Genomic DNA, 19375 nt, shown 5'->3' with positions numbered 1-19375 from the left:
GCAGTGGTGATAATGGACATCCTTGCGATGTTCCTGACCCTAGCATAAAAGCTTTCAGTTTTTCTCCATTGAGAATGATATTTGCAGTGGGTTTTTCATAGATGGCTTTGATAATATTGAGATATGTGCTCTCTATCCCTACACTTTGAAGAGTTTTAATCAGGAAGGGATGCTGTACTTTGTCAAATGCTTTTTCAGCATCTATTGAGAGTATCAAATGGTTCTTATTCTTTCTTTTATTAATGTATTGTATCACATTGATTGATTTGCGGATGTTGAACCAACCTTGCAGCCCTGGAATAAATCCCACTTGGTCATGGTGAATAATCCTTTTAATGTACTGTTGGCTAGTATTTTGGTGAGAATTTTCGTATTGGTGTTCATCAAAGATATTGGTCTGTAATTCTCTCTTTTGATGGGATCCTTGTCTGGTTTTGGGATCAAGGTGATGCTGGCCTCATAAAATGAGTTTGGAAGTTTTCCTTCCATTTCTATTTTTTGTCACAGTTTCAGAAGAATAGGAATTAATTCTTCTTTAAATGTTTGGTACAGTTCCCCTGGGAAGCCATCTGGCCCTGTACTTTTGTTTGTTTGGAGATTTTTGATTACTGTTTCAATCTTCTTACTGGTTATGGGTCTGTTCAGGTTTTCTATTTCTTCCTGGTTCAGTTGTGGTAGTTTATATGTCTCTAGAAACGTATCCATTTCTTCCAGATTGTTGAATTTGTTGACATAGAGTTGCTTTCTTTGTTCTTATAATTGTATTTCTTTGGTGTTGGTTGTGATCTCTCCTCTTTCATTCATGATTTTATTTATTTGGGTCCTTTCTCTTTTCTTTTTGATAAATCTGGCCAGGGGTTTATCAATCTTTATTTTTTTTTAAGACTTTATTTATTTATTTGACAGACAGAGTTCACAAGTAGGCAGAGAGGCAGGCAGAGAGAGAGGAAGTGAAGCAGGCTCCCCGCTGAGCAGAGAGCCCGATGCGGGGCTCAATCCCAGGACCCTGAGATCATGACCTGAGCCGAAAGCAGAGGCTTTAACCCACTGAGCCACCCAGGCACCCCATATCAATCTTATTAATTCTTTCAAAGAACCAGCTCCTGGTTTCGTTGATTTGTTCTACTGTTCTTTTAGTTTCTATTTCATTGATTTCTGCTCTGATCTTTATGATTTCTCTTCTTCTGCTGGGTTTAGGCTTTCTTTGTTGTTCTCCAGCTCCTTTAGGTGTAGGGTTAGGTTGTATATTTTAGACCTTTCTTGTTTCTTGAGAAAGGCTTGTACCACTATATATTTTCCTTTCAGGACTGTCTTTGTTGTGTCCCACAGATTTTGAACCGTTGTGTTTTCATTATCATTTGTTTCCATGAATTTTTTCAATTCTTTAATTTCCTGGTTGACCCATTCATTTTTTAGAAGAATGCTGTTTAGTCTCCATGTATTTGGGTTCTTTCCAAATTTCCTCTTGTGATTGAGTTCTAGCTTCAGAGCATTGTGGTCTGAAAATATGCAGGGAATGATCCCAATCTTTTGATACTGGTTGAGGCCTCATTTATGACGCAGTATGTGGTGTATTCTGGAGAATGTTCCATGTGCACTAGAGAAGAATGTATATTCTGTTGCTTTGGGATGGAATGTTCTGAATATATCTGTGGTGTCCATCTGGTCCAGTGTGTCATTTAAGGCCTTTATTTCCTTGTTGATCTTTTGCTTAGATGATCTGTCCATTTCACGAGGGGAGTGTTCAAGTCCCCTACTATTATTGTATTTTTGTCAGTGTATTTCTTTGATTTTGTTATTAATTGGTTTATGTAGTTGGCTGTTCCCATGTTAGGGGCATAGATATTTAAAATTGTTAGATCTTCTTGTTGGACAGACCCTTTGAGTATGATATAGTGTCCCTCCTCATCTCTTATTATAGTCTTTGGCTTAAGATCTAATTGATCTGATATAAGGATTGCCACCCTTGCTTTCTTCTGATGTCCATTAGCATGGTAAATTGTTTTCCAGCCCCTCACTTTAAATCTGGAGGTGTCTTCGGGTCTAAAATGAGTTTCTTGTAGGCAGCATATTGATGGGTTTTGTTTTTTTATCCATTCTGATACCCTGTGTCTTTTGATTGGGACATTGAGCCCATTAACATTCAGGGTAACTATTGAGATATATGAGTTTAGTGCCATTGTATTGCCTGTAAGGTGACTATTACTGAATATTGTCTCTGTTCCTTTCTGATCTACCACTTGTAGGCTCTCTCTTTGCTTAGAGGACCCCTTTCAATATTTCCTGTAGAGCTGGTTTGGTGTTTGCAAATTCTTTCAGTTTTTGTTTGTCCTGGAAGCTTTTTATCTCTCCTTCTACTTTCAATGATAACCTAGTTAGATATAGTATTCTTGGCTGCATGTTTTTCTCATTTAGTGCTCTGAATATATCATGCCAGTTCTTTTTGGCCTGCCAGGCCTCTGTGGATAGGTCTGCTGCCAATCTAATGTTTTTACCCTTGTATGTTACAGACTTCTTTTCCCGGGCTGCTTTCAGGATTTTCTCTTTGTAGCTAAGACTTGTAAATTTTACTATCAGGTGACAAGGTGTGAACCTATTTTTATTGATTTTGAGGGGCGTTCTTAGGATCTCCTGTATTTCGATGCTTGTTCCCTTTGCCATATTAGGGAAATTCTCTACAATAATTCTCTCCTATATACCTCTCAATATACCTCCCCTCTCTCTTTCTTCTTATTCTGGAATCCCAATTATTCTAATGCTGTGTCGTCTTATGGCGTCACTTATCTCTTGAATTCTCTTCTCATGGTCCATTATTTGTTTGGCTCTCTTTTGCTCAGCTTCTTTATTCTCTGTCATTTGGTCTTCTATGTCACTAATTCTTTCTTCTGCCTCATTTATCCTAGCAGAAAGAGCTTCCATTTATTATTGCACCTCATTAATAGCTTTTTTGATTTCAACTTGGTTAGATTTTAGTTCTTTTATTTCTCCAGAAAGGGCTTTTATCTCTCTGGAGAGGGTTTCTCTAATATCTTCTATGCCTTTTTTGAGCTCGGCTAGAACCTCAGGAATTGTCATTCTGAACTCTAGATCTGTCATATTACCAATGTCTGTATTGAGTAGGTCCCCAGCCTTCGGTACTGCCTCTTGTTCTTTTTTTTTTTTTTTTTTTTTTTTTGTGGTGAATTTTTCCGCCTTGTCATTTTGTCCAGATAAGATTTGCTTTCTCCTCCTCTGGAATTCCGCTGTTCTCCTTGGTGAGTGAAGTTGCTCTGGGCTGGGTTTCTTGTTGATCTTCTGGGGGAGGGGCCTGTAGTAGTGATTCTCAAGTGTCTTTGCCCCAGCAGAATTGCACCGCCCTTAACAGGGGCCGAGCGAAATAATCCACTCGGGTTCGCTTTCAGGAGCTTTTGTACCCTGAGCGCTTTGCATAGAGTTATGGAGGATGGGAAGGAAGATGGCAGCCTCCCAATCTCCGGCCCGGAGGAGCCAAGAGCTCAAGGTCCCGCTCCTCAGTGCACCCTCAGAGAAAAGAGCCCAACCACCCCCGTCTCCCGGGCCTCTGGTTGTGCATGGAGGAAAGCGCTCAATCACTCACACTTGGAGAAAAGCACCCGGTCGCTTCCCTCCCTGTGGCCTCTGTCCACGCTCTGAGCTCACCCAGCCTACAACCAGTTCAAGGTAACCCCAAGCTGAGAGCTCTATCCTCAGCTCTGTCTCTGTAGCCGGCTTCCCCGCTCTAATACCTCCGAGCTCTGTGACACTCAGACACCCCCAGTCTTTCTGTGGCCCCAGGGGATCTGGGGTTACGCTGAACCCGTGTGGGCTTCCCCCTGGTTTAGCCTCTGAAGCAATATCCCTCCATGGAGCAGACTTTTAAAAGTTCTGATTTTGTGCTCCGTTGCTCTGCCGCTTGCTGGGAGCCAGCCCCTCCCCCCGCGGTCTATCTTCCCATCACTTTGGATTCACTTCTCCACCAGTCATACCTTTCAGAAGTGATTGAATTTCTGTTTCTAGAATTGTTGCTCTTCTTCTCTTCGATTTCCTGTTGGATTTGTAGGTGTTTGCAATCGTTAGATAAGCTATCTAGCTGATCTCCTGCTACCTGATGTCATCTCAGCCTGCTACTTCTCCACCATCTTGACTCCTCTTTCTATTTATTTTTTATTTTAGCCATTCTAACAAGTATGAGGTGATCTCTCTTTGTGATTTTTTTCTTTTAATTTAATTTTATTTTTTCAGTGTTCCAAGATTATTTGTTTATGCACCACACCCAGTGCTCCATGCAATATGTGCCCTCCTTAATACTCACCACCAGGCTCACCCAACCCCCCACCCTCCTCTCTTCCAAAACACTCAGTTTGTTTCTTATAGTCCACAGTCTCTCATGTTTCATCTCCCCCTCTGATTTCCCTCAACTCACTTCTTGCCTTCTCCCAATGTCCTCCATGTTATTCCTTATGCTCCACAAATAAGTAAAACTATATGATAATTGACTTTCTCTGTTTGATTTATTTCACTCAGCATAATCTCCTCCAGTCCCATCCATGTTGGTACAAAGTTGGGTATTCATCCTTTCTGATAGAGGCATAATACTCCATTGTATATATGGACCATACCTTCTTTATCCATTTGTCTATTGAAGGGCATCTTGGCTCTTTCCACAGTTTGGTGATTGTGGCCATTGTTGCTATGAACACTGGGGTACAGATGGCTCTTATTTTTACTGCATCTATATCCCTGGGGTAAATATCCATAGTGCAATTGCAGGGTCATAGGGTAGCTCTACTTTTAATTTCTTAAGGAATCTCCACACTGTTTTCCAATGTGGCTGCACCAACTTGCACTCCCACCAACAGTGTAAGAGGGTTCCCCTTTCTCCACATCCTCTCCAACACTTGTTGTTTCTTGTCTTGTTAATTTTGGCCATTCTAACTGGTATAAGGTGGTATCTCAATGAGGGTTTGATTTGAATTTCCCTGATGTAATGATTCTTATTTGCATTTCCCTTATAATGAGTGATGTTGAATATCTTTTCATGTGTCTGTTGGTTATCTGTATGTCTTCTTTGGGAAAATGTCTATTCGGGTCCTCCACCCATTTCTTAACCAGATTGTCTGGAAAAAAAGTATTGAGGTTCCTCAAAAAGTTAGAAATAGAAATAACATGATCCAATAACTCCATTATTGGGTATTAACCCAGAAAAAAATGAAACACTAACTCAAAAATATACATGCACCCCTATGTTTACTGCAGCATTATATACAATAGCCAAGGTATGGAAACAACCTAAGTGTCCATAAATAGATGAATGGATAAGGAAAATATGATATGTACACACACTAAAATATTACACAGCCTTAAAAATGGATGATATCATGGCATTTGAGACAGCATAGATGGACCTAGAGGTTTTTCTGCTAAGTGACATAAGTCAGACTGAGAAAGGTAAATACCATATGATTCCACTCATAATGTAATTTTTTAAAAAATTAATAAACCAACAAAAATAAAATTAGATCTATAAATACAGAGAACAAATTGATGGTTGACAGAGGGAAGCTGAAGTGGGGAGTTGGACTAGTGGGTGAAGGGGAGAGGTAAATACAGACTTCCAGTTATGGAATGAGTAGGTCAGAGGAATAAAAGGCACAGCATAAGGAATACAATCAGTGATATTGCAATGGCAATGTAACAGGAGAGATGGTAGCTATATTGTGGTAAACATAGGATGATGTATAAACTTGTCAAATCACTAAGTTGTAGACCTGAAACTAATGTAATATTGTGTGTCAATTACACTCAGAGAAAAAAAAAATATGGTTCCTCATCTTCAAAGTTCTTCATTTTCAAGACTTCCTGAGAATCCATGAAATTTGAATTTCTTGTTTATAGTTTTATTGCTTAGAATTGAATGTATATTATACCTCCTCTATTAAACAATACATTTCTAGGAGCTCTATTTTTCTCTTCATGCTAACAACCTTTAACCTGATATTCCCTTTAATTCAGGTTCTTTCTCCAAAAGAGAGAGATCCCATTCATGATTCCTCTTAGTATCTGCTTCAATATTTTATCCAGTCTCATTCAAAAGAAACAACTGGCTAAACATTGCTTCAATTTAGATATGTTTAGTCAGACTATTACTCCTTAAAAAGAGAGACTATGTTTTCATTTTTCACTCTTTTAACACCAGTACCTCCCATAGTGCTTGCCAAATTATGTAAACCTAAATTATGTAATGCCTAAATTATGTAAGAAGAATATTTGAAAGTTATGTAAAAATCAAGTTAATTCATTAAGCATGTATTAAATTAGCTATTATTAAATATTACACTTGGGTCTGTGCATGATATATCAATCCCAAAGTACACTGCCTATTTTCAAAAAATTTTAAGTCAGTAAGGAAAGATGAACCTGATTGCCTATAAGACAATGATTAATTTTTTTTAAAAAGACAATGATTTATTAATGGTAACTACAAGTAAAAAAAAATGGTAACTACAAGAAAAAAGCAACTAGAAAGAGAAAAAATAGGTGAATATTTCATTCATGGAGAGCAAAATGATCATAGATAGAAGGCAAGGAATTTACAGTGATTTTTCCAAAAGACTAAACATCCCAGAGGAATGTTACTCTAACATGCATGAGAACCTGTAGGGAGTTTGTTAAAATGCAAATTCGTGGGCTCCACCTAGAGAGTTTCTGACTTAGTTCCAGGTTGGGGTTTAAGATATTAAGTGGTTCTGATGCACTGCTTTTGGACCACAGTCCAAAAGTTTTGATGAACAAAAACTGAAAGTGGATGTCATATTATAAATCAATAGTATAGAAGACAGATTTATAAAGACCGATGGGAATGAGGATGCAATGGAAGATGAAAAACAAAATTATTGTGTTTTGAAGTGGGTGTTAAATGGAAATCGATTATTTCATTATCTGAAAAAATTTTAAAGCTCATTATTATGCATTTATAAAGAAAATATAAAGAAACTATAAAGAAAATATAAACAGGCCAATCTCCAAGTATCAAAAAGGAGGCACTCTGACATTTGGAACATGTCTATTCATACTTTCACAATGTATATGTGTGAATGGGCATGTGTGTACGTGTGTGTATATGCAGATGAAATCCAGACACAAATAGTGGTAAATATCCTCTATACTAATATATATTTTCTCTTAATAATGCATTATTTATATCTGTATCAGTATTTAGCTTGCTGCATGATAGTTTATATTTTATTTAACCAATAGCTTAAAGTAATTATTTAAGCAGTTTCCAAATTTTCATTGCAATAAATAATATCTTGAACATCACAATACATCTTTGTCCACTTTCCCCCATTAGATACATATTTTGAAGCATAAATCACTATTACATAATTAACTTTTAATACATTTACAAAAGGGACCTGAATAACTCTTTTAAGAATGAGGAAAGTATACTTTTCATTTGATTTATTTTTGTTTTCTATGCTTATTCATGTTCTGCAGTCATATATAGTCTATCTGTGGAAATAATAATCATTACCAATAAGTGATTAGAATTACTGTTAACTTAGGGCTTCCTACTGATTAAATGATATCAGACATCCCTTGAATTGCTACACCTTAGATGATGTAAGACTTTTTAAATTGTCAAGTCAATTTATGGCTTCATTTGTCCATTTTGTAGACATAATCCTATAGTAGTAGTAGACATAGTCACTATGTAGTAGTAGACATAGTAGTAGTAGTAGAAGACAACATAGTTACTGTAGTAGTGACTACTAGTACTATATTAGTAGTAGTAGTAGACATAGCAGACATAGTCACTATAGTAGTAGTAGACATAGTCACTATAGTCCTGTTCTGTGCCAGCTGAAGCATTTGTGACAATGCTAAAGGTACACAAGATACAGTCCCTATCTCAAAAAATCCACATTCTAGAACTTGGTAAAAAGTGAGTTATTACATCATCAGAATAGAATGAAAGCATTTGTAAATAGGATTTTTAAATTCTAACAAATTGTCAAATATGAGTCAGGGAGACCATGAAAAGAAAAGACAAAATGAAAAATCCCTAAATGAGCTTCGAGGAGAATATTTTGAGTATAGCTTTGCGAATTTGCTTGGTCTTCACACTGTAGATTATGGGATTCATCACAGGAGGGATGAGCAGATAAACATTGGCAATGAGAGTATGCACAAGGGGAGGGGCATGCTTCCCAAATCTGTGCACCAATGACAAGCTGATCATGGGGATGTAGAAGATGGCAACAGCACTTATGTGTGAAACACAAGTACCAAAGGCCTTTTTCCGCTCCTCTGGGGAGGCAATACTGAGCACAGAGTGAATGATCAGAACATAGGAGAGGAGGATCAAGACAGAGTCTATGCCAGCAGTCGAGATGACAATGGCCAAACCAAATGCACTGTTGATCTTGGTGTCTGTGCATGAAAGCTTCATCACATCAGGGTGGAAACAATATGAATGGTGCAGAACATGGCTACGGCAGAAGGACAGACGCTTTAGAAGTAGGAGTAAAGGCACTAGAGCCGTTGTCCCTCTAATAACAATGGCAAAGCCCACTTTGATGATCCGTGAACTAGTTAAGATTGTAGCATATCTCAGTGGGTTACAGATGGCAATGAAGCGGTCAAAGGCCATTGCTAGGAGTACTGAGGATTCCATGAATGTGAAACCATGGATAAAGAACATCTGGCCAATGCAGGCATCAAAGCTGATTTCTCGAGTATTGAACCAGAAAATACACAGCACAGTGACCAATGTGGAAAGGCACAGTCCTAGGTCTGTGAAGGATAGCATGGAGAGGAAATAGTACATGGGTTCATGGAGGCTTGACTCAGTGAGGATGACAAACAAGATCATGCCATTCCCAGAGATGGCAATGGCATAGAGACAACAAAAAGGGATGGAGAGCCAGGCATGGTAAGTTTCAAAACCAGGGATACCAGTAAGAAAGAATACTGCAGGGTGGAAAATGCTCTGATTAAAGGATGGCATGATGAGTGAAGGAAGCAATTTCCCTGGAAAAAAGGACCATACCCTGTAAAGTAGGCAAGAAAGATGTTTTCACTCTCTTCTACATATCATACAATTTAGGATCATTAGTAAGCCTGGTCTTGTCTTCAGTAGAAGTGCATACCCAGTTATCCTTTTCCTAGATTTAGAATTGATCTTGCATGAACTAGGAAAAGAGACAGAACATTAAATTGTATGAAGACACCTGGGTTTTAGCAAGAGTAACATGTTAAATCTAGGCTTCAGTATATTTCCATATATACATATATAAAAGAGGAGGTTAGAGTAGATAACAGTAACATATTTTCAGCTTTATGATTCCAGGTACATGGAGAGACAGGACATTTCTATGTAACCCTGAGACAATACAAAAGGCAATTCAGCCTGCTTTTCTTCACTTCTCAGTTGCCCTTAAAAAGTCCATTAAGAGGACGCCTGGGTGGCTCAGTGGGTTAAGCCTCTGCCTTCGGCTCAGGTCATGATCCCAGGGTCCTGGGATCGAGCCCCACATCGGGCTCTCTGCTCAGTGGGGAGTCTGCTTCCCCCTCCTCACTCTCTGCCTACTTGTGATCTCTGCCAAATAAATAAATAAATCTTTTTTTTTTTATTTTTTTAGTAAAAGAAGTCCATTAAGATGGGACACCTGGGAAGCGCAGTTAGCTAAGCATCTGCCTTCAGCTCAGGCTGTGATCCCATTGCTGATATCATTTAATCAGAGTCCTGGGATCAAGTCTTGTGTCATTGAGTAAGCAGCCTGCTTCTCCCACTGCCTGCCATTCCCCCTCTCTCTGACAAATAAAATACAAAAAAAAAAAAAATCTCTTTAAAAAAGGAAGTCTATTAAGACTTATGAGTCCTTATGCACCCAATGAAAATAGGATCATAAAGATAGTATTAACATTTTCTAGAAAAATATCACTGATCAAATTAATGTACAACAGCTATTAATGAAAACTACTACAGAAGAACAAATTCAATCTGGCAAACAGACTGCAATGCGTGACAGTTGATAAAAGTACTTCATTATTTAGGTAGTAGCTATGAATCTGGTATTATTTAAGGGAAATCCTCCCTTAAGAAATATGACCCAAAGTTAACCTTACAAGAACAAAGGAACTAACCGCAGACTAACAGATAATAATTGGAGCAGAATTACCTGATTAAGATTCTTGATTGTCCATTATTGCCAAAGGATAAGGAAATGAATGGAAGGGTTAGGGGTGTGGTCCCTCAGAAACCCTCATGAGTCTGGATTCATCTACATTCAAGTGGGGGATGATGACTGTAAAGCATCTCTTCTCCTAGGATATAAGCATGTCACCCAGATCAAAACATCTGTAGGATTAAAGAAGTTCTGCTATACTGATTCTTGTCCTAAGTTTCCTGACACCCCGTTTTTACCTACAGAAATAATGCTTGGTTTTTAAGGTATATGTTCCTCTTTTATTCATGGATGTATGTATTCACTCAACAAATATTTAAATATCTACAAATTGTCAGTGTCTACAGTGGACAGAAGTAGAATTAGATCTGGTACTCCAAGAAGGTCTGTCCATAACTCTGGTGAAGAACATACCTAAGTGTAAGTCAACTTGGTGAGTTTCATTCTGTTGTATGAACAGGCACTGGCTTTGGCCAGAGTGGGAATAATTCATTATGTGAAGACAGCATTTGAAGAGAAGAAAAGAAACAAATGTTCAATACAGGAAGCCTCTTGAGAACTCAAACACACAAAAAAATTAATGGTTAAAAATTTTGAATCGAGGGGCAATGTTAAGAAAATAAAATCCATGAGTTTCGCGTCAATATTTGGACCTCAGTTGGAAGACAAACCTGACTTTTTCCTGTGACTTACATGTAAGAATTAGAATATGTACTTACCTTTGCTTTCCTATCAAAAGGACTCCTGCCTTGATAATAAGGCTTATGTGTTGTTACAGGAACAGTGAAAAGGAGGTCAGAGGAAGAACCCTAGAGAGTAGCAGTATTTGCAAAAAAGACAAGTGGCACCTAGTGATGAGACTGCAGAGGCATGCCACTAAGGTGAATATAACCTCAGGAAAGAAAAGCCTTGTGTTTTCAGACCTCTGATCTCAGAGCCAGGAAAAATGCCTGTCACAACAGTTTCTAAGAGTATCTGTTCAATGAATGAATTCATTGTATCTGTTAATAGTAATCGACCTTAAACAATTAACAGCAGGCATATATGGTGATTCCTGACAGACAGCCCCTTCAAATTATGAATAAAGTTCATAACAATATTGGCATATATTAAAATAGGAGATCAGCTAACACTAATCTGGTATTCATCCTTGGTACTATGGATTTGCTCAAAGACAGACCTAGTGATAAAAATAAATTTTTCTATGTAAAGTTGTAAGGACCTTTAAACCATATCCTCTTTTTTTTTATTTTTTTTTATTTTTTATAAACATATATTTTTATCCCCAGGGGTACAGGTCTGTGAATCACCAGGTTTACACACTTCACAGCACTCACCAAAGCACATACCCTCCCCAATGTCCATAATCCCACCCCCTTCTCCCAACCCCCTTTGTTTTGAAGATGAGGAAGCAGGTTCTCAAGTTAATGATCTTTTTATTATAGTCAAATGAATTAAGAGATTGCAGTGGATTATCTAAGAATCCAAACTAGCCTTCTATGTAATAAAAATAATAATGTATTAAATGCCTATTGTGTAACAAACAATTTACTTCATTGTATCTCTTTCTTTGAATCTTCTATCCACTGCTTTGCATGCTTCTGATGGTCTCTTTATTCAAAGGGAAACAGAGTAGGACTATTCTACTGCAGGGAACTCCATTAGTAAATCTTGTGGGAAAAGAATAGCTTTTTTAAAAAATTCTATGAGTATTAAGCCCCCTTGGGTCCTCTTGCACTAAAACTAATGAGCAAATATTAAATAAGCATTCATGGAAAGATATAGCTAAATGTCTCTTTCTCCCCAGTGGAGAAGTCTTCCAAGACAAGACAAGGGCTTGTATGACTTACACAACCTTGTAACCAGACTACCAAGAACATATAGACTGCCCCCACTACAAAGCTTTGCCTCCATCACTATCACCACATGCACTGGGTCTTTGAGCTCCTTTTTTACAGATGAAAAACTGAAGCTAAGATTAGAAAACCAAGGCTCAGCGGAATCATATTACTTTCTCACATTTATCCAACATGACAATGGTAAATCCAAGAATTAAACTCTGTTCTCTCTGACTCCAAATTCTGTGCTTTGCCACTACTTATTTAAAAGGAATTTAATTTTCAAAATATGTTGAATGAATTAATACATGCTCATAACTTCATAGCTTTAATGTATATTTTATACATTGTTTTTAAATCTATATAATACATGAAATTTGTTGAATATGTACTACTACGTTCACCAATTTTCTCTGACCTGTTGGCTTCATAAATTATCTGAAAATTGTACAGTCCTTGATGTATTCAGAAAAGATTTCAATGCTCAAAAACACTGACCTCATGCAAAGAAGATATCTTGAGTCAGGAAAGGGGAGGTCATTTTCTCCTATGCCCTGTTCTTTGAAGAGTCATCCCAAGCAACAGCAGAGCGTCTTTCAAAGCCAGAGAGAGATTATCTCAACTTCACAAACTTATGGGCAGAAAGATCCTTCTGTGCTAAGGCTAGAGAAATATTTCCTGATCAGCCCAGTCTCCTTAAGCCATCACCAAAGAACTTCTCTTTTGCCAAGAAAACTCATAGAGAATGACTCCAGTATCAGCTCTCAGAAAAGCAGCCTTTATAAGGGGCCCAGAAGCTGCCTGGTAAGAGCCATTTTTCCCAACAGAAAATCAAATTCCTAGGAGAGAACTCTACACACCTGTGTCCCACTAACCCTTTGTACCCTGAAAAACGGACCATGAAGGGCAATTACTTTGCAGTCTAGCTTCACTCTTACTACAACAAAGAAAAATCCTAGAGATTCCAGGAGTCCAAGTCTCATTCAAGAGCTTTCTGACCCCTGAACAACTAGCTATAAAGTCAAAGCTTTGCACAGGGTTAAAGTAAGAGAGAAGCAGCATTTAATGGTTCACCCATGAGTTTGCTCACCAGGCATTTGCCAGGGTCACAGAAATCATAAGACGTTGAACTGGGTAGGAAGGAATTGCTGAATAACTATGTTCACTGAGGCTAGTGCAATAGTATTTGGTTCAAAGCCCGCACTGTTCCTGGGCATTCTGAATATTTGGGAAGTGTTGCTAACCTGTACACAGGCATACAAAATGACAATGTAAAAGGAAGTGATTCATCAAACAAGCATATGAAAAAATGCCCTGCATCATATGTCATCAGGGTAATGCAAATTAAACCCATAATTATTTTAGAATGGCCAAAATCGAGAACACTGACAACACTGCCAAATCCTGACAAGGAAGTGGAGCAGAAAGAACTCCCATTCATTGCTGGTGGAAATACAGAATGGTACAGACACCTTAGAAGACAGTTCGGCAATTTCCTATAAAACTGAACATATTCTTACCATACAATCCAGCAATTACATTCCTTATATACCCAAAGGAGTTGAAAACCTAGCTACACAAAAATTGCATGTGGATATTTATAGTAGCTTTTATTCATAATTGTCAGAATTTGGGAGGAACTAAGATGTCATTGAGTAGGTGTGGATAAATATAGTATGATATATCCACAAAATGGGATATTTTCAGTGCTAAAAGATATGAGCTATTAAGCCATGAAGTCACAAAGGAAACCTAAACGTATATTATTAAGGGAAAGAAGCCAGTCAGAAATGACACCATACTGTATACTTTCAACTATGTAACAATCTGGAAAAGGCAAACTATAAAGACAGTAAAAAAGATCAGTGGCTTGCCTGGAGCTAGGGAAGAGTAAGGAATTAATAGGCGGCATGGCACATTAAGGATTTTTAGGGCAGTGAAAATACTCCATATGTTACTATAATGGTGAATACATGGGTCATAAATTTGTTTAAACCTATGGAATGCACAACACCAAGAGTAAGCCCTAATGTAAACTATGGATTTCAAGTGATAATGATGTGTCAGTGAAGGTTCATCAGTGGTAAGAAATGAACCACTCTGGTGGGGGATGTTGGTAATGGTAAGAGGCTATGGACATTTGGCCACAGGCAATATATGAGAAACCTCTGCCCCTTCCATTCAATTTGCTGTGAACCTAAACTTCTCTAAAGAACTGGGTGTTAACACACGACTGAAAAATCATTGAACACTACATCTGAAATTAATGATGTGCTGGTTAATTGAATTTAAACAAAATCTTTTTAAAAAGAGCAGTCTATTTAAAAAATAAAAAGAAGCAACTCAAAAGAATACAAAATTTTGAGTCCCTTGTATGTCCCTTTCAATCTTATAAAGGCACTAGTCTGTTCTGATAACTGGTCTAAAACTGACACTAATATATTCACCTCTGTGGTAGGACATTAGCTATATCTGGCAGACAGTTTCTGTTAAAACTGTGGGTACTGATAAGCAGTCTTCAACCTTTGGCCATTAATACAGCCTCAGACAATTAAAGGCAAATTGAGAGGGTTGGTAGTCTCAAGAATAGTAATTAATTTAACATACTTCTTGGCACAAAATCTATGCCAAGGGGACATTGGCTTGCAAAGGTCTGCTAGACAGAAAAAAAAGAATGAAGTATTTATTGTCATTAGCATTGCAGCAGAGGCCTTAATTGTCTTGTTGAATTTTTTTTTCTTCTGTCACAAGATTCTAGATCCCCAGGAGAGTCTGGGAAGACACAGTTCCTTCCAAAAGCTCATCCAAAACCTGATAAAATATGCCATCCATTTAGGAACCTTCAGGACTAATAGAAACATAGTCTTCCCCACAGAAAACACAAAAACAGGGCAGGCATTTTCCAAGCCCTGGATAAGTTTGCCATGAAATGACCGAAATTCAATGGGAAAACACACACAAATCAAAGAGATATTTCCAAGACACAGAAGTAAATGAGGATGCCCAGGCAATTACAGGGATATATATGTGAAAATCTTGCTGGCCACACGAAGCATTCAAATCTAAAGGCACTGGTCCGTGAGGAGGACTGCCGGAGATGGTACATTATTAGGAAAACTTCTGGTTCTTTTCCAGTGCAAACTGAAGGATTTCAACCATCCAATAACCCAAGTTTAATGATTAGTGGATACACAAGCAAAGGGCATAATGGCCAGTATTCATTCTGTTGATAAAGTGCCTTTTCTAATTGCCCTGTTGCAGGGCTTGAATACTTTGAATAGCTTCTCTGCATTCACCTATCTATTTAGACTGGACAAGCATTGGTTAAAATCAAAGAATTTGAAACCAGATAGCCAGGCTTCAAAGCTCAACTCTGTCACCAGACGTATGTCCTTGGGCTAGTTATGTAACTACTTCACTTTCATTTCTTCATTTTCACATGGGGAAAATAATTATATCCTCTTCAGTGGTTTACTTTTTGCAATAAAAAAAGTGACCCAATACCAAACCATAGAAAAGTCAGCCCAGGACACTTTGTACTCTCTCATAATAGGTTATTAACTACTGTTAATATTTATTGTTATTGCTTGCCATTATAATTATTTTTTCATTAATATAGAAATCCTCATAAATTATTACGTAGTGAATGATACGTGTCAGATACAATGCGCCAGATATCAAGAAGAAATGGTCTCTACCCTCAAGGAGTTCACATTGCAGACAGGTAAGAGAAGCACCATAGTAAAACAAATTTAATTAGGACATCACCAGGCTTCCAATCCTTTGTCTTCTCAGTTCCCTGAGGAATCTGGCTTTGCAGGACTTTTGGCTCCAACCTGTAAGCACTGTCTTTCCACTTTCTCTGCTTCAACCTTATTGAATTTATCTTCAACTCCCTAAACAAGGCCCGCTTTTGCTCATCTCTGAGCTTTGTTCTCCAAGGCAATATTAAGCTATTTACTGATTCCTAATTCCGTCTCAAATGTAATTCAAAAAAGATTTTATTTTTTATTGACATAAAGTTTACATTTATATTAAAATTAAAATAACTTGTTCTAAGATTTTTTCTTCATAACCAATTTATTGAGAATTTTTATCATAAAGTGATGTTGAATTTGTTTTTTTAATTTTTTTTCAGTGTTCCAAACTTTATTGTTTATACACCACATAACTTGTTCTAAGATTTTATGATTATAAAAGTGGAGCTAAATTAATGGAAGCTGAATATTGTGGAGTGTTTTATTTTCTTTGTTTTGTGTTTGTTTTTGTTTCTTAGCTCTCTCTTGCATTATACTTCCCCAATATTATGTTCAGTATGCCTACGGGATAAAACACCACAGGTGTTGACCATGTCCACAACATTTCCCTAACCTTCTATCATCTCCTCACCCTACCCTCTATGCTACTACACTCATCCCTAGCTCCCTTCAGGAAGTCCTTCTTATTTCCTCAGATCTCGTTTTAGCAATTATATTTGGCGAGCCTCCCTTGACCATATAGGGCAAGGTTTCAACATCCATTTGATCTACATTCTCAAACTTGAATGTCACTTAAGTCCCTTAGGTATCTTGCAAAAATGCAGTTTATGACTCAGTACATCTGATATCCTGTATTTCTCACAAGCTTCCAGGTGATGTCAATACTATTGGTTTTTTAGTGCAGAGATCTCTATTAATTTTCCTCCTTTATAGTAATTGTAACACAATATTGTAATTTCCCACATACTTAATTTTATTCTCCACTAAACTCTGTAACATCTCGGGCAATATCCATTTTGTTCACTGTTATCATACCCTCAAATCTTACTCAACAGACATATAATATGCATGTGATATTTTTGTAATGATAAATGAATGCATGAAGAATGTTGATAGAAGCATGTATAAGACATGGTGAGATCAGAGAGGAAGGGGATAAATATGAATCATAGGACTAGCCAGAAGAAGATGATAGACAGAGGAAAGGAAGAGCTACATTTCTTTATCCTCTAAAATTGAATGTTTAATAAGTAGGGTAGAATTACCATAATTCAACATGACTAAATCCAAGAGAAGAGAAAGACTTTCATTAGACTCTCGAGGGCTAGTAGAAGTTGTAGGACCTCAGTATTTTTTGTAAATAGCAAATAGATTATTTCTAAACACTATTACTGATGCAATACAGTTTTTGTTGTGATTCTTTGCTTGCTTTTAGGTTTGCCTCTACTATTTGGATATATTAATCCTAAATTATCTGATTTGCCTCTGGCCTCTTGTTCCTGTCTTAGACTGCTTCTTTTAGAACCTACACTGTTTAATGCCTTAGAAAACTTGCAGTCCTGAATCCTGTTTTCCCATTTCTTGATTCAGGGTGACCATCCATATCAGCTATTGCTAGTATGACTAGATAAAATACTTATTTCTGTGTCATTGAGAATTTTTGTTACCTACATTTTCCACTGCAATAAATGTTCCTCTATATAAAATGTGGCCTGTATCTCTATTTTTCCTCTGAGTAAATTTCTAGAAATAGAATTTAATGGACCTTTTAAGCCAACAATATACTGGAAAATACACTTCCAGAAAGTTCATATGAGCACTGCAAAACAATGCTTAAGTCCATGATCACAGCAACATAATACTGTGTATTATAAATTTCTTAACAATTTGCTAATTTGGGGGCATCTGGGTGGCTCAGTCAGTTAAGTATCTGCCTTCAGCTTTGGTCATGATCTCAGGGTTCTGGGATCAGGCCCAGTGTTTAGGCTCCCTGCTCAGCGGGGAGCCTGCTCCTCCCTCTCACTCTTCCTCTGTGCTCTCTCTCTCTCTCTTTTTGTTTCTCTCAAATAAATAAATAAAATATTTTAAAAGTTCTGCTTATTTGACAGGCAAGGATATTTTACTGTTTACTGTAGTAAAATATTGACATTTAATAAATAACATTTATTGCAAGTCCCCATGGCACATTTTTTCTTATTTCTAATTCTGTTCTTCCTGTTTGGGTTAACAAGTTTGGAAAATACTAACATGAAGTCCAGTAATATTACAGACTGTGGTATGTTTCCCAGGTTCAGTGGTATTAATATTGACAGATTGATAATGGCATATTCCTATTGCTAAGGGAGTTTATTGAGGAGCATTTTGTTCAGACTTTCAGAAGGTTGAATTGAATTACCAATTATTGTTCTGCTGGGCTGGCATGAGAGTAGGGCAGTGAGAAGGACCATCCTTTGAAAGTATGAGTACAATGTGTGTCAGTGCTCTACCACTATGCACACCAGTTCCATGTGCATGCACCAAGCTCTGGCTCAGAGTATACTAAAATATTTTTATAATTCTATTGCTATGAGAAAAAGTAACATTCTTTTGGCCAGGAGATAAATAAACACAATCCCCAAGCCATTCTCAGGCTGCCACCTCTGTTTCTCCACTTTTAAGGACTCATATGTTAGAATGAACCCACCCAGATAATTCAGGATAATTTCATCTCAAGGTCTTCCAGACCAATCACATCTGCAAAATCCTTTCTACTGTGTAAAGGTAATATATTCATGGGTTCCAGGCATTAAGATGTGGACATCTTTGCAGGGTGCCATTTCCTCTACCAAAAACACTTTATAATATTTTGGGTACAGAATGCATGATAAAGTTTGTTGTTACATTATAAAGAATAAAGTATTTCAGGCCAAGATCTTTTCTGCGATGAAACAGACTGGATGGTAGGGAGAGATAAGGATGGAAGCAGGGAGAATAGTTAGGAAACTATTGAAATTATCCAAGTGAGAGATAATGGTGCTTAAGAAAAAGGAGGCACTTATGGTGGTGATGAAGTCTGATTATATTCCAGGTATAATTTCAAAGATATTAGTATCTGCAGGCTTATATGCAGAGTATAAGGGTAGACTTCAAGACTCACATGTTCTAGAGTGGTCCAGAAATGGTGGGAACATCTAAGGATCTAAAGGAACCATAAGTAGAAAAGATGGACAGTCTACATCAATCTGTGGGCACTCTATTTACTAAAGCAATTGTCACCTCTTTTCAGATTGCATTACCGGCCAGATCCACCACCCGCAAAGTCTAAGTTCTTGGTACAATGTAAGATCCGCAACATTTAAACACAAGTAGGGGGAATCCCAAGTTATTTTTGTCAGTTTCCTTCCAGTTAGTGTGCTGGGATTCAAAATAGAAAATAGATTAAGTTATGAAAAAGTAAATAAAAATGTATTTGGTTCATGCCTCTAAGAGAACACTATCACTAATTATCAGTATGGTAATTATCAGTTAAGTGTGATTCTATACTAAACTAAGAGACCATGGACAGTAAGAACAGTGTTGAATCCCCACCCCCACTTTCTTAATCTCCAGCACT

At 37.5% G+C, this 19375-nt stretch overlaps 1 protein-coding gene across 1 annotated transcript; it reads right to left on the bottom strand.

The window, feature by feature from the left end:
• Nucleotides 1–8062: 8062 nt before the first annotated feature.
• Nucleotides 8063–9016, bottom strand: LOC309840248 (olfactory receptor OR51C1-like; the record flags this gene model as incomplete). The annotated part of the gene is made up of 1 exon (XM_082682345.1): nt 8063–9016. Exon 1 carries the CDS (start codon nt 9005–9007, stop codon nt 8063–8065), a length of 945 nt encoding a protein of 314 aa, XP_082538471.1. The 5' UTR covers nt 9008–9016.
• Between the last annotated feature and the right edge of the window lie 10359 nt (nt 9017–19375).

Source organism: Mustela nivalis (assembly GCF_964662115.1).
Source record: "Mustela nivalis genome assembly, chromosome: 9".
NCBI lineage: Eukaryota > Metazoa > Chordata > Mammalia > Carnivora > Mustelidae > Mustela > Mustela nivalis.
The sequence above is the reverse complement of the archived record's forward strand: the minus strand, read 5'-3'. Positions and strand labels throughout refer to the sequence as shown.